General features: G+C 39.8%; 2 protein-coding genes across 3 annotated transcripts in view; one reads left to right on the top strand and one right to left on the bottom strand.

Moving 5' to 3' along the window:
• The window catches only part of BCAP29 (B cell receptor associated protein 29), a 920634-nt gene that overhangs the window by 250628 nt on the left and 654908 nt on the right, over nt 1-15098 (top strand). The gene's annotated exons all lie outside the window — the stretch shown is intronic.
• PRKAR2B (protein kinase cAMP-dependent type II regulatory subunit beta) overlaps nt 1052-15098 on the bottom strand; it is a 72696-nt gene continuing 58649 nt past the window's right edge. Inside the window, exons 6-12 of one of the 2 annotated variants that reach the window (XR_014555842.1) lie at nt 11922-12075; nt 11624-11725; nt 10740-10814; nt 7485-7550; nt 7161-7299; nt 1609-6038; nt 1052-1513 (exon numbers count right to left, since the gene is read on the bottom strand). Coding sequence is in view for 1 of the 2 variants with exons in the window: in XM_083701595.1 (XP_083557721.1) it covers nt 5905-6038; nt 7161-7299; nt 7485-7550; nt 10740-10814; nt 11624-11725; nt 11922-12075 (670 nt within the window). In the remaining variant the exon portion in view is untranslated. Of the gene's footprint in view, nt 6039-7160; nt 7300-7484; nt 7551-10739; nt 10815-11623; nt 11726-11921; nt 12076-15098 lie in introns of both variants that reach the window. The other variant, XM_083701595.1, reaches the window with a different exon arrangement.

Here is a 15098-nt window from a genome sequence, read left to right on the forward strand (position 1 = left end):
GAAGACCTGTTCCCTGCCTTGCAGGGCTTTTTTCAACCTGGCTTGGGAGCCTGGCTGAGAACTACCATTGGCAGAACTGGCAGCAGCAGATACGTTCTATGCTTACGATAATATTTTATTCTCTTACTAATTGTGCTGTTTTAAATGGACATTTTATATTATACTTCCTTTTGTAATGTTTTCTTTTGAAATGTTTAAGATACTTTTTTTAAAACTTTACTAGTTAAATGTGCATTCTGTAGCTGATATACAAATGACATGAGAAGACCTAATCTATTCATTTGTATCATTATTCCTAGGATCTTTGTTTATAAAAGTTATATAAAAATAAAATATATTTTTATATTTTATTGTTTATAAAATAAAAAGTTTCTATACACACACACATATAAACAGGGTGCATTAACTGTCAACAGGAACCACCAACACAGATTCAACCTTGTGGGCCTTTCCCATATTACTTGGCTGGGAATGAGGACAATGATCAGATGCAAATGATCCACATGACTGGCTCCTGCTCAGTTGCCTCCAATACACAGAGACCTACTTCAGCAACATGGCATGTTGTCACAAAAATGGTCATCCATGTCCCTGAGGCAATGTGAGAAGGTGCCCTGACTGACATACTAATTTGGGAGTTAAGAAGAACTGTCATTAGGCTCTCTTACCAGCTGGTTGAACTGGAACAGATGTTAGTATTTGGTTTCTACAGCTAACTAGTTGCAAGGTATCTAAAACACAAGAAATATTGCAAACACAGCTGTGGTTGATGTTCCTTATCACCTTATTTCACTGGCATTAGTAAGGCTCATTCCATATGGGCTCTCAGGAAGTTTCAGAATGGAAGACACCAATTCAAACATTCTTACTCAAATCATGCCCAGCAGAGGGAGTGCAAGTGTCTTGTTCATATATAAATTCAACAACAATGTGAACAAACGTCATACGAACCATGCTCTTTGAATCACAAAAGATCCAGGGCTGCTGCTAAGCAGATATATGAAATGTTTGAACTGATCTGATAATGCAATCCACAGACTCATGACAAATATTCTATATTCAAAATTATTTATTAATTTTGTACATTGTAAATCTCCACAATTCGTAGGTACCATAAAAAAGAGGCATCAATAAAAAGACAGAATACTAACATTCAGGAAAGGGGAGTGGCACACAAACGTCTTTAAGGGAAATTAAGAATATTTCCTTGTTGTTGTTTTTAAAACTCTGCTCTATCGAAAAGGTGCAGGGCAGATCGTTATTTTCCATATTCTAAAAGTATTCCAAACACACACATACGTATCAAAAGCAATAACTCCTAAAACCAATTAAGTTCAAAATACAGCTGTTACTTCCTCTATATGCTCCTGGATGGCTAATTTAACACAGGCCTCTAAACATCATCCCTTATAGGAAGGTGTTGTGATGCTGTTGTTTTAGGCTTTAGCTAGTTTCTCTAGGAAGAAGTGGCACAATTTTACAGCAGTGACATTTGTACACAGGAATATATCTACTGTATTAAACTATTGGTCCCCCTAATTCAGTATGATACAGTAGCAGTGGCTTTCTAAAGCTTCAGGCAGAGATAGCAGAGCGGCTGTTCTACACCAAATCCTTTTTTCAGATTGGGGATGCCAGCAACTGAACTGTCTTCATGCAATGCTTGTGCGCAAGCCATTTTACTTAAAGCTTCATCATTTGGAATATTTAAACCCTTAGCCCTACGCATGTGTGCCACCATCTCACAACTTTTCAATGAAGTCAACTCCAACCCACGTGATCTTTAACCCGATTTTGAGGCGTAACAACTGTGCAGTTTTTGGCCTATGCGTGCAGATTCTATACCAACATTACTTTAAACAGGAGGCTTCCAGGTGGTCTTGGGAGTGTGCTAGACACAGATGGGGTCAAAGGAGCCAACTCCTAGGGGCTGAGATCCCTTCGCCCCCTCCAATAAAATATTTGATGGGGTGCCCCCCCAAAAAAGTTGATGGGTATTGCCATTCAAATGGTGTGCATGTGCCGTGTCTTGTGGTTGATTATGCAGGGTGGGGCTTAACTGCCCTCCCCAAATATTTTATTCAAGTTGGCACCCCTGGCTGGGGTAATGTACAATCCAAGCAAGCTGGGTGTACACACTTCCAGGTATGTGTGCATGGGAATCTTACTTTCAAAAAGACAAACAAGTGTTCTTTTTTTTACATATAGAAGTCCATTTGAGATACAAAACTACGAACATATCCTGATGTGACGTTCCCTTTCCACATAAATTTAAGATGTCCCTGGTCAAAGGACAATTGTGTGGCTCCCCCCCCCCCCTCACATTTCCCAAGGTGCATTTATGTATTCATTTATCACAACAACATCTTGTGATAATTTCTTCATGGCTTATCTAGAAATGTAACTCTTTTCCTGGATAAAGACTCAACTTCTTGCACTATTCTGGCCGTACCAAGAAAAGAGCTGGAAGATAGGAAGCATGCACAATGGCAAACCAAGGCAGGCCTGATTCTGTCTATGCCATAACAAGGTCCATGGGCAACCCCATTGCTGAGAAGGGCTGTCACAAAGCCCCACTGCCTAGGCTACTTTGGGTACCCATATTCCAAACCATAGCATGCAACATCCTTAGCGAGATAAGCTACTCTACATTCCCAGCTGAACTATTCACATTGTTGACCTCAGTACAAATAACCAGCCACCAGGGAGATGGCCACACATCTAATCTGTGCTTGTGGAGCTCTCCCAAGAGTCGATCATCACTCCCAGCTCTGACAGCGTTGGAAGGTGGGTGGAAAGAGGCACTTCCCTGGGCCCTGCCTAACAAACCATTGATACTCTCAAAGCTGACAGTAGTGATCATCTACTAACACACACAGCACAAAAAGACAGGGACTAGCTGCTGGGACCTTCCCCCCCCCTGCAAACTACCCTCCCCCCGCAAAAAAAACCCAGTCTTTTGTACTCATGATAGGATAGTTCTGTACACGTAAACCTGTTTCCTCTTACAGATGGCTGTTCTATATAATGTGTGATCATGCCTTGCTAAGGGGTAGGACCAAGTAAGATCCTGGTGGCTTAATTTTTAAATCTACACACTACCAGAAGCAAACCAGCTTTCAGTGACTGGAAGTGTGCATTTGTGCACTGCAGCCCTAATATTCATTGCAGGAGGTGGAGGAATTCTACAGAAATCTTAATGGTGCATAGTGTGGTTCGTGAAATGTTGAATCTAGTGTCCAATACGTACAGTGTTTGTGTATGTCTAGGATATTTCAAAGGTACAGAAGTGACACTGGTGTTTCTTTAGGCTTTGAGTGGAACTCACTATCGCATAGGTAATTCATAATGTCCCCCCCCAAAAAAAAACCCCACTGAACTAATACATAATATTTAAGAATAATCAGTTAGAAACATAAAAGTTGTTGGTCAGGATCCAAAGAGCTACTGCAGGTGTGATTTTGTTTTACTTTGAAGAACAAACTTGCCACACTATGGCTTTTGAAAGTCCCTTTTTTGGTAATACAGACGACTTATTTTCAAGAAACACGCTCCCTTCCGCATATGAAACTAGTAGTGTAGTTCTTTGCATCCAGGCCAGCCACGGAGTTTACTTTGTGATGTTTCTTCCTAGTGTACAACACAACCACTTTTTCAAATCAAAGAACAAAGGAGCATTATCAGGAAGATTACGTGAAAAGTTGACACTTGGTCATTTAAACATATGATATAAATTATGTAACACTGATAATATTGTTGTATAATATCTGCCTTGTACATTTCTTTTTTCCTTTGTACCAATCACTAGCTGTTCCATATACTGTTACACGAACGTACATATGCACTGCAAGGTTAATACTCTCTCTCCAGCCCAAAATGGAAGATATCACTGTGTGCCAGCCTTATATTTAAGCACTAGCCTGGTAGCTATAGGTGAGAATGAATTCTGTGTGGTTGAGTGCATGGAAATCTATGCTAACAAGCGAGTGGACTACTCTGTGCCCAGCAAGATGGCACAAGGCAGAAATGCAATGGGCCGCTGGAGGAGGGACAGAGCTCATTGCCCCTCTTTTGTTAGCCTCTAGCAGGCTAGTTAAACACTTTGTAAGCTTATTTACAAGGCTGGCTAAAACAGTATTCTATGTTGAAGGCAGAGTGATAGCCTTTTTTCCAAGGAAGACAACACTTTTTAAAAACTGGTACTCTTTTTCTTCATGATTATTTTGAATCAAACTGGTTAGATTGACTGTAGCAGGCAAAAATTAGACCTAGCTACAGTGTTAGACCTTTGCCCTTGCAGACCATTCCATACATTCTTTGTGGCCCTGTTCCATGAGTTCCTTGAACCACTCCATTCACTGAAAACCAGCACATCCCTGCACCAGAGGCAGGTGGAGGACAGCATGACCAGATTAGATCTGGCTTTAGCGGCAGTGGCCTAAGGCACCATTTACATTATTTCAGCTAAAACCAGTTTATAGGGTAGGAACTGTCCAAGTTCACTGAATCTGAAACAAGGGGGAATCTTTTCACAAAAGTAAACATATTGTGTGTTGTTGTTTTTTTTTTTAAAGGGAATAAAACCATGTGGAATAAGGACACCCCAAATCCAGGTAATTCAGTTTAACTGAAGATCGTTCTTGTGACACTGCAATCCTAATCCCAGATTATACCAGGATTAAAACTGCTTTGAAGACTATGTTTTATGCAAATTATATACAAGATTATGACCATTGCCTATGCAAAGTTACTTTTCCTTAAATCAAAATTAACTTTTTTCAGTGAAGATCCAGCTCAAGACTAATCAATACCACATATATAAATCAAGTGCAACTAAAAATAGATGCATTACATAAATCTTCCACATCTTGTAAGGTATTACAGTATCTTTCATACATACCTAAATGAAATCTGACATCTTATTATAAAATCAAGTGGACTTTAAAAACAAAAATAAAAAGCTAATCTCAGACCTAGCTCATAAAACAGATCATGAATACAAAGCCATGGTTTGCTGTTTGGAAGGCTTCTGGTAACTACTTTTATAAATACCACCTTAAATAAAGCCCATTCAAAGAGCCAAAAAGCCAGATATATAGCCTTCTATACTAGATACTTGTGAACACTGGTGCACTAACGTTTTCAATATACCACATTTATCTGACATATGGACGAAACCCTGACTTTAGTTTATGTCAGTGGCAAATACCCCACCAACACCTATTTATTCTTTTTACCTCCAGATATTTAACAAAAACCATTAACTATTTAACAAGTAGGAATGCATTTATTCCACAGATATGCTGCAGTTCAAAGGGTTCTGTATTATTTAGGTGAAGCAGAGCTCTCTTAACAGCCATCACTGCTATTTACCAACAAACATGTTTCTCCAAAAGTAGAAAGCAAAGACCCATTCTTTGGGTGGTGGTGGGGGAATAAAATAAAGAGACATGCTAGTATGCACAAAGAGTTTGGATTGCAATCACGGACTTATTTAAAAGAAATGTTAGTAACTTTATTATAGAAGACATGGTCTTTTTTTTAGAGGTGTCAAATGGTTATAACCCAAAAACTGCACATAAGATTGCAAATTCCCATTGAAAAATGAAAGACTTATGGGGCTGATCTTTTAGGAGTGTTACCTAGAAGCTGAGTTACTGGTGGGCTCAATCCTTTAAGGTTAGGCCAACAGAATGATTTCTCAGCTGTGTTTACTTATACACTTGAACGACAGTGTAAAAACACGCAAATAAAAGTTGGGAAAATAAAATGCCAACAAACCCAATCCCCTGTAAAATCACAAAAAAATGCTTAGCATCTACAGAAAGATAGACACATTTATCAGTGGACTAACCACTACTGTGCTATTTCTCATGAACAGATCGTGTGGCTTCGTTCTGCACTTCATGCACTGGGATCGGAAATGTCCATGTTTGTTCCAAAGAGAGCAACTAGCTGTTCTTCATAGTTCGCAATGTTCCTTTTCATTATTTCCATACAAGGTCCCAAAAGCCTTTCAAATGCCTGTACATCCATAACTAAAAATTTGGGGGGAAAGAAAGAGAATGAAGAAGTCCCAACATTCACTTTGCCAAATCTAGACGATAATAGGAAGATTATTTAAAATGCACACATTTAAAATCAGTACAACTGGAAAGAGCACGGCGAGATTAAAATAGCCATGTCCTTGCATGCACCAACTGTGCTTTTCCCACTGCAATCTCTGTGGTCCTCAGAAAAGCCTTCAACCAAAAGCCAGGAGACTCCTACAGCAGCATCTGAAGTAGTGCATTAGGTATTGCAACTGAGAAATCCCTGTCCATCTTCAAAAGTATTTCTATTTTGTTTGTCAGTCACTTTTGAGTCACTTTTTTCATGAGTATAGCTACATCATCATCATTTTTAAAATCTGTTTTAGGTGCAGATATTTGGATCCACCTTTGTATTCCAAAACTTTCAGGATGAAGAGTGACAGAGATACAGGTGATGGTGTTTACACTGCTTTCTCTAACAGAAAGGTGGGCAACCTCAGTTTATCTGGCTTTGCCCAACACCAGCATCATGCGGTTCTGACAAATCACCTCCCCAAAGGAATGCGGTCCTCAACAACCACCACCAAAGTTGTCTACTCCTGCTCTAATGTGTCAGTCTGTCTAATCTTGTGAAGAAGAAGAAGAAGAAGAAGAAGAAGAAGAAGAAGAAGAAGAAGAAGAAGAAGAAATAATATGTATTCAATTACTCAAATCATTTTAGCTCTGAATCCACTGTTAGAGAAATATGTCACCCCTCGAAGGTTGCAGTGAGTCCAAATATTAATTTGTCAAGGAAGTAAAATATTCTTAAGGTTTCTGAGGACCACAGAGTACAGTCTCCATACATGAATACAACTTTCGAACAACATGTCGAAAGGTGTTAAAATACTACTGTGTTCATAATATTGTAAATAAAGGGATTCTTCTAATATCACCAGGTATCATAGCAATAGGCACTGGTTAAGTTCTAATAGGTTGATTGAACTTAATGCAGCTAATGAAATTTGGTTTTATGGTATAAGAAAATACGTATTACAGAGTATGCATGCTCGCCAACAGAAACTGCAGTATTCTCTTTACTACATAAAATAATAAAGCAAATACAAAAATAAAATAACTTTGAATTACCTAAACACTTGACTGTACCGAGTGCGAATGCTGAGGCAGCTCGAGGTTTGTTAGTTACAAGAGCAAGTTCCCCAAAATACTGTCCTCTAGTGTACCGGGCAATCTCCACTGCTTCATTTTCATCTACCTCCTGCTTACCCTAAAAGGTATAGAAGCAAAAGAAAACAGTCAGACATTCATTAAGCAATGGGTTACAGCCCATATAATATTCAATACATTGTGATAAATGAAATATGCCATTAAAGTTGCACAAATGTTCTTTTTACCATGTAAAGCAGCAGAAAACTTTTCAAGTTTTTTTAGATACATTAATACAATATGTACCTTTCTTTTCATTGTGATTTTCACTTCTCCAGATTCAACAATAAAGAAACAGTCCGCCATGTCTCCCTGTTTGTTTTAAAAAAAGAAACACCATAAGAAAAACATGAATGCAGTTATTTAGTAGTTCTATTGCTTTAAAAAAAGAAAAAGCATACGAACAATGTAAAACCAAAAACATTTATCAGTGTGACAGTGTGAAATTATCCTTTCCTTTTCTCATAAACAACTGAGCAGCTTCCACATCCTTATAATCAAAACAAGCCTAATTAATGCTGGGTCTGTTCCCATGTGTTTTGAATGCATAATGTGTAATTCAGCTGTTATTTCCTTCAGTCAATCCTCAAATATCAATTTGGGGTAAAGTAGGAAGCAGAGGCAGAACAGCCAGGGCCTGGAAGGGTGGGGCAGCGGATACAGCAGCTTGCCAGAGTTTCATCTGCCTGCAACTAATCCGGAAGAGTCCTCTTCACAGTGTTCTCTCTGAGAATTGGTGGAAATAAACCATGCACAAACAATGAGATTCTCCCAGGTGAAACAAAAAATTAAACAGGCGCCAAATGGGGGGAAAAGCAGCGCCTTCTCTACATGTTCCTTCGCTAACTATTCTCAAGGACTACGCCAAGAAAAATGGTAAGTTTACTTTGTCCATCCTGCTCAGAACGACAGAGAGACTACTTTTCCAAGGGCAACAGTGATCATGACACAGAGAAGCTGTTGCAGCTAGCCTGGCTATGAAATTAGGCTCACCGTCTGATGTCCTGGTTTGTTAACTAAGCACAGTTAGAACAAACCACAGTTCCTTAAGTCCATGGTTCATACTTCAAAAGGGGCGCGGGTGGTGCTGTGGTCTAAAACCACTGAGCCTCCTGGGCTTGCCGATCAGAAGGTCGGCTGTTCGAATCCCCGCAATGGAGTGAATGTGAGATTTTGATCAGCTCCGGCCCATCTGGAGCTGATACAGGCTCGTCTTATCTTGAGCCCAAGCAGAGTGTAGTCTAGCAACGAAAGGATAAGCAGGTAATGTGCTACATGCTAAAGTTTATTTACACTCTATGCTGAGAGCATACAAACATCCATCCTACCTCTGTGAGAGCAGAGAAGCAACTCCTCTCGACACAAAGAAACCGAGAGAACAGTGAAAAACAGGAAACCAGTGTACGTCACATCCAGTCTCCCATTCCCGTGGGAACCCAACAGAAACTCTGACTGTGGAATGTAAACAATGTCTTGTGACAAGCAGTTTTGCTGCTCAGTGAGGGAAATAGAAACCAACAGTGAGCTCCCATTGCTCTGTCCCAGCTCCTGCCAACCTAGCATTTTGAAAGCACACCAGTGCGAGTAGATAAATAGGTACTGCTGTAGCAGGAAGGTAAACAGTATTTCCGTGTGCTCTGGTTTCTGTCACGGTGTTCCATTGTGCCAGAAGTGGTTTAGTCATGCTGGCCACATGACCTGGAAAGCTGTCTGTGGACAAACACTGGCTCCCTCGGCCTGAAAGCAAGATGAGCGCCGCATCCCATAGATGCCTTTGACTGGACTTACCGTATTTTCCGCCCTATAGGACGCACCTTTTCCCCTCCAAAAATGAAGGGGAAATGTGTGTCCGTCCTATGGGGCGAATGCAGGCTTTCGCTGAAGCCTGGAGAGCAAGAGAGGTCGGTGCGCACTGACCCCTCTCGCTCTCCAGGCTTCAGCGAAAGCCTGCATTCGCCCCATAGGACGCACACACATTTCCCCTTCATTTTTGGAGGGGGAAAGTGCGTCCTATAGAGCAATAAATACTGAGCTCAGCGCGCCCAGGCTTCGCGCAGCTCTCCACAAGGCTTCCCCCGCCCCGGCCTGGGGGGGAAATAAATTTTTTTCTCCTTTATTTCCCCCCCAAAAAACTAGGTGCGCCTTATGGGACGGTGCGTCCTATAGGGCGAAAAATACGGTAACCGTCCAGGGGTCCTTTACCTTTACCTTACCTACTTCAAAAGAAAGCTAATTAGAGTATGCTTCTGAATAATACTTGCTGGGTATCATAAGTGATTACAGTGGTACCTCGGGTTACAAACACCTCAGGTTACAAATACTTTGGGTTACAAACTCCACTAACTCGGAAGTTAGTACAGGTTAAGAACTTTGCCCAAGGATGTGAACAGAAATTGCCTGGCAGTGGCGGCACAGCAGCAGCGGGAGGCCCTATTAGCTAAAGTGGTACCTCAGGTTATGAACGGGTTTAGGTTAAGAACGGACCTCCAGAACTAGTTTGTAACCAGAGGTACCACTGTACTTTTGTGCTCACTCCCTGCTTGGGGCTTCCCATAGGCAATCTGGTAGGTTGCAGTGGAAGAAGATGGACTGCTGAACCAATAGCGCTCTTCTTATTTTCTTAGGCCCGTGGTTTAGGCAGGATCATTCCCTGTAATGCTAAATCCTAGCTTAGCATTGTATCTGAACTTGGCCAGTACGGTATAGAGATATAATAAAGCAAAATGTTTTCCCAAAAAAAAAAATCACTCTGCTGAACAGCTTTTTGTGGCATAATTCACCCAAAGAGAAGAAGAGCCTGCTAAAAGCCTGTGCATGAAGTCAAATGAAACAGAAAGTGGATGGGACAGTGGTCACCAACCTTCGGGGGCCCATTTGGAATTTTTAGGAGTGCGCCATGGGCCTCACCCCCTCTGGTTGCTTCTCTCTCCCTTCCGTGGGTCACCCTCCCCAAACAAAAAGAGAAATGCACACATGCATGGATGCATGAACATTCTTTGCTTTTCCACAGGGTCAGGGATGGGAAGGGGCCGTATCAAGTAGCCCAGTAGGCTAGAAAGTCCATGGAGAATCTAAGTAGGAGGTCTATGTAAGCTGATGCTGAAGTAATTACACTGCTGCTTTGTACAGGCAATTTCACCTGGAGGAAAAGAATTTAAAAGGCTATCATGTATGTTTCAAAAATAAAACAAAAGCAGCTAAACCATAGGTGGTTTATCACATGGCTTCATACAATAAGATAAAGAGACACCTTTGGCTGCATAATTTATCTACGTCTGCACTTGCTTAATTATTGGTATTCAAATTATCTTTTGAATTCATTTCCCAGAACTCCGGTGTTCATTGTAATTGCCTTTTAGATTACGCCGCTATTTCTTGTATGTCAGATAATTCAGTACTTCAACGTTTGAGGCTGTCCAATATGCTTTTATGTATGATCTGCTTGCAGATAAAGTCATTATACTTACTGAATAACTAGCCAAACAGAACACAAAGGCATACCTGAGCAATGATTTGTTCTCCATCTTTGTATATTTTAGTGCCGATCACATCCACCACTTTCAACCGTTCCGAAAGCTTTAAGCAAAAAAAGGAAGACGAATTTTGCTAACATATACATGCATAACCTCCAACACTGCACAGGTAAATATGGAGATATGTGTGCTTCTCTTTTCCACTGCCTGAGGATACCTCACGAGGATCTCATGTCAGTGATGGACGTTATGTTTCGATAGCAGATTAGTTTCTGCACACAGTCACACACCTGACTCTTCCCTCCAACCAGACAAGGAAAAGATGTTATCAAAGTTCAATGACATATTCCAGCCAGGCAAGAACATTTGTGGCCTGGGAAGAGTTCAGAGGGCCAGATCAAACGGCCTGGAGAACGAACATTTGGCACCCAGGCTTGAAGTTTGCTACCCATGGTTTATAGACATGGAGAATTAGGGCAATGGACTGAAACCTGAAGAAAAGCAACTGTGACTAACGTGTCTCTGTGTCTGTGTGTGTGTGTGTGTGTGTGTGTGTGTGTGTGTATCTCCAACTAAAACATTAAAAGAGTCACACCAAATGAAAAAAAAATAGGGATGGAGACTTGCAATGGACAAGATACCTGGAAACAGAATCCGTACATGATAAGTAATGATCATTGGAGTACAAAAACATACCACATAGTAAAACAGTTTTTCTTTACAGCAAATCTATTAAAGGCATGCAAAGCGTTTGTTTAAAAAAATTAATTCCCCATTATTACTCCAGATGTTGAATTAATTACACCAAAATGTATTTGCAAAAGAAACCCAACACCCCACCTTTTCTGAAATGAAAGGGAAAGAAAATAACAGTGTTAGAGTAAATGAAACAATACTAATAACATAACTTACTTCTAAAGACTTAAGGAAGGGCAACGACTCAATAAAATTTTCATACATTCTTCTCTTTTTGGCATTGTTTTTTACAATAATTCTTCGAAATGTGACTCTGTCCTTTAAAAAAAGAAAAGAAAACTGTATTAAAGTTAAAAGTTAAAAAGGCAGGTTAAAAACGATAATTTGTACGATTATTTAAACACAGCAACTAAGCAAACATTTGTGTATACTTAAGTCAATTTTGGAACACAAACACACACACACATATTTTAAAAACCCACTGATAGGACAAGTCCGAAGGAATTAAACTTACCAAACCCCACACAGCACCAGGAGAGGTAGCAATGATTGTAGCCGCTCTGGGTGTATTGTACATTAAAGCCAGCTCACCAAAGCTGCCACGGTTGTCATACGTGCCAACACACCTTCCAACACCTTCACATTTCACATAGATATCGTACGTCCCTCTATAAGATATACATAAAGTGAACACAGATTGCGTGTGCAATGCTGGAAAGATTAAAAATAAAAGAAATGCTGATATTGCTTACATAAAAAATGCATCAGAATTAAGGGGTGGAGTAGGGCCCCAAAATTTAACATTTACCTCTGCAGCATTCATTTTTTTCCCCACTGTACAATGCGGAACCACAGCAGAGATGATGAAACCCACAAGATCCAGTAGAGCAAGGATTTGAATCCAGTCTCCTAGTTCTATCTCTCTGTTATTTACTAAAGCACATAGGCTTAAACTGCTTCTTAATCTGAACCGAGCTCACACCGACAAAAAGTAAACTTCTATATATAGAAAGAGATTTTAAGATTTATCTGGGGGGGCAAAAGGCCAAGGATAAAACATAAAATACTTACAGATGTAAAAGATAGAGGCGGGTTTGCCCTCCCAGACCTTAAATTGCATTACGAATCTGCTTGCTTGGTATGGATCAGGGACTGGATGAGATTGGACAAGCAAGAGGCACTAGAACTAGAAGGTCATGACAACAGATTTGGTTGGCATGCATATTTATGGTACGGGAAAGGGAAGATTCATCGAAGCTTTTACAACCATATAATCAGGAAATCATTAATGAGAGTATGGGAGAGATATAAAGACTTATTGGAACAAAAGACTCCGTGGTGGCTTTCACCACATGAAGCATTACTGCTCAAACCACTTGGAAAGAAAGGAAAATGGCTCACATATGCTGATTTATTAAAGGAACATGATGGAAAATGGAAATTAAGAGATTATGATGAGATCAAATACCACTTTCAGAGTTGGTTGCATTATCGACAACTACATGAAACATATAAAGAAGACTGTAAGAAAGGATTTAGTTATACTAGATCTAGGTTTCAAATGCAAGTGATTGAAGGGAAAGTGAAACTACTGAAGGCCGCATATAGCATACTATTAGAATGGGAGACGAAAGATGAAGAGGTAAAATCAGTTATGATTAAATGGGCACAAGATGTAGGTCACAACATCATGATGGAGGATTGGGTTAAATTATGGGAAACTGACTTAAAATTTACAGACTGTTCCTATTGAAGGAGAATTACATGAAGATGATGTACAGATGGTACACAACACCAGTGCAGTTAGGGAAAATGTACAAAACTAGTTCAAACATATGTTGGAAGTGTAAGGAAAAGGAGGGAACATTTTATCATATGTGGTGGGATTGTAAGGTAATTAAAAAATTTTGGGAAATGATATACAATGAACTGAAGAAAATGTTCCATCTAACATTTGTTAAAAACCCGGGGCATTTTTGTTGGGGATTGTAGGGAAAGACCTGCCAAAAAAGTTGAAAAACATCTTCATGTATGCGACAACGGCCGCGAGAGTTCTGATAGCACAAGGATGGAAGACTGAAGAAATCCCAACTAAAGAATTATGGCAAGAAAAATTGATGGATTATGCAGAACTGGCAAAATTGACTCATAAGCTACGGGACAAGGATAACTGTGACTTTAAGGATGAATGGGAACCTTTCATAAAGTATTTGAAGACGCAACAAAGCGAACTGGACTCCTTGGCAGGTTTTGAATAAACATCCACAATTTATTTATTTTTACTGATAATAATTAGCTAAACAGTTGGAGGATCTATACAACTCTGTAACATGCAGAAAATAGCATTACTGGAGAAACCAAAGACTGGAACTGAGGGAAGTCGGGGGATGGGGTGGGGGGATGGGTTTTGTGGGGGGAGGGGGGAGGAAAATGGGGAGGGAATAAGGTTATGTTTTTGGAAAATATGTTTTGTTATAACTTTGAATAAAAAAAAATTAAAAAGTAAACTTCTAATGGGCATATAAAGCATAAATTCTACCCTACCATCCAGATACTTTTCTTATTTTTTTAGGTGGAGCATAGTCTCATTTGGCAATAGGCCACTTTACATGTTAAACTACCTGGCCTTGCTATCGGATCTACATTCAATAGGAACCCCAAGCCCATCTCGGGTCCATTACAAGAGCTTTGTATGATACATGTATAGATACAATCCATGGACATAATCACAATTGGCATGGTTAATTTATTGGATTGTGCACACTACATTGCTCACAGAGAATACTTTTTATTCATCTGATTTCTGCCATGCATGGCCATTTATAATACGAACAGGCAAGGCAAATCAGATGTCCTCTGTCAGTGACACAGGTTGGCTGTGGTTGGGAAGTGCATTGCGAGAGGAGCACGAGTGGGTTTGATTTGCACAAAGGAGTGTGTGATGTGTGCAGTGCTGGATTAAACCCTATGGAGGCTGTCGAAATCTCGGGGGGGGGGGTCCTCGTGCACTCTCTCTAGTGGGATAACATTGAATTAAGAAAGCTTGATTGCAAATTTCTTTCGAGATCAAATCAGTATTATTTTGAATAGAATATATTGAGATGGCGGAAATGACTGGCAGAATCCAAGACCAGGGAGAAGAGTCGGTGGAAGAAGATTGGAAGAAATTTAAAATTTATTTACAGAAATATTGTAAAATTTTTGAATGTTAATGGCATTGAAATGAACTGAAGGGGTTCTAGCAACGAGGTTAAAAATAAGATGGGATGGATAATTAGACAAATAAATTGGATATGAATTTGCTGAATTAATTTTTAACAGGGATACAAAAAAGGGAGATGTGAGGAAGTCAAGAAAATAAGTGAATCAAAGATGAGAAGTAAAAGGAGGGATTTTTGTGTTTTTTCTTCTTTTTTCTTAAAATGTGTTTTTTCTTTTCTTTTTTGAAATTATTTTTTCTTTTTTTCTTATGTATTTTATAATTTTGTATTTTTGTGTATTTGTTTTTCTTTCTCATGCTTGTTGTCTCTTCTAAAACTTAATAAAAATCTTTATAAAAAAAACACAAATCAGTATTATTTTGATCCGTTGTCGCGAGACCCCTAAAAGGCATGGGGTCCGTAGGCCGGTGCCTTCTCTGCTTATTTGGTAACTCAGCACTGGTTGTGGGGGGGGGGGTTGTTTGCTGTAT

This window comes from Podarcis gaigeae, assembly GCF_964106915.1.
Source record: "Podarcis gaigeae genome assembly, chromosome: 10".
Classification (NCBI taxonomy): Eukaryota; Metazoa; Chordata; class Lepidosauria; order Squamata; family Lacertidae; genus Podarcis; species Podarcis gaigeae.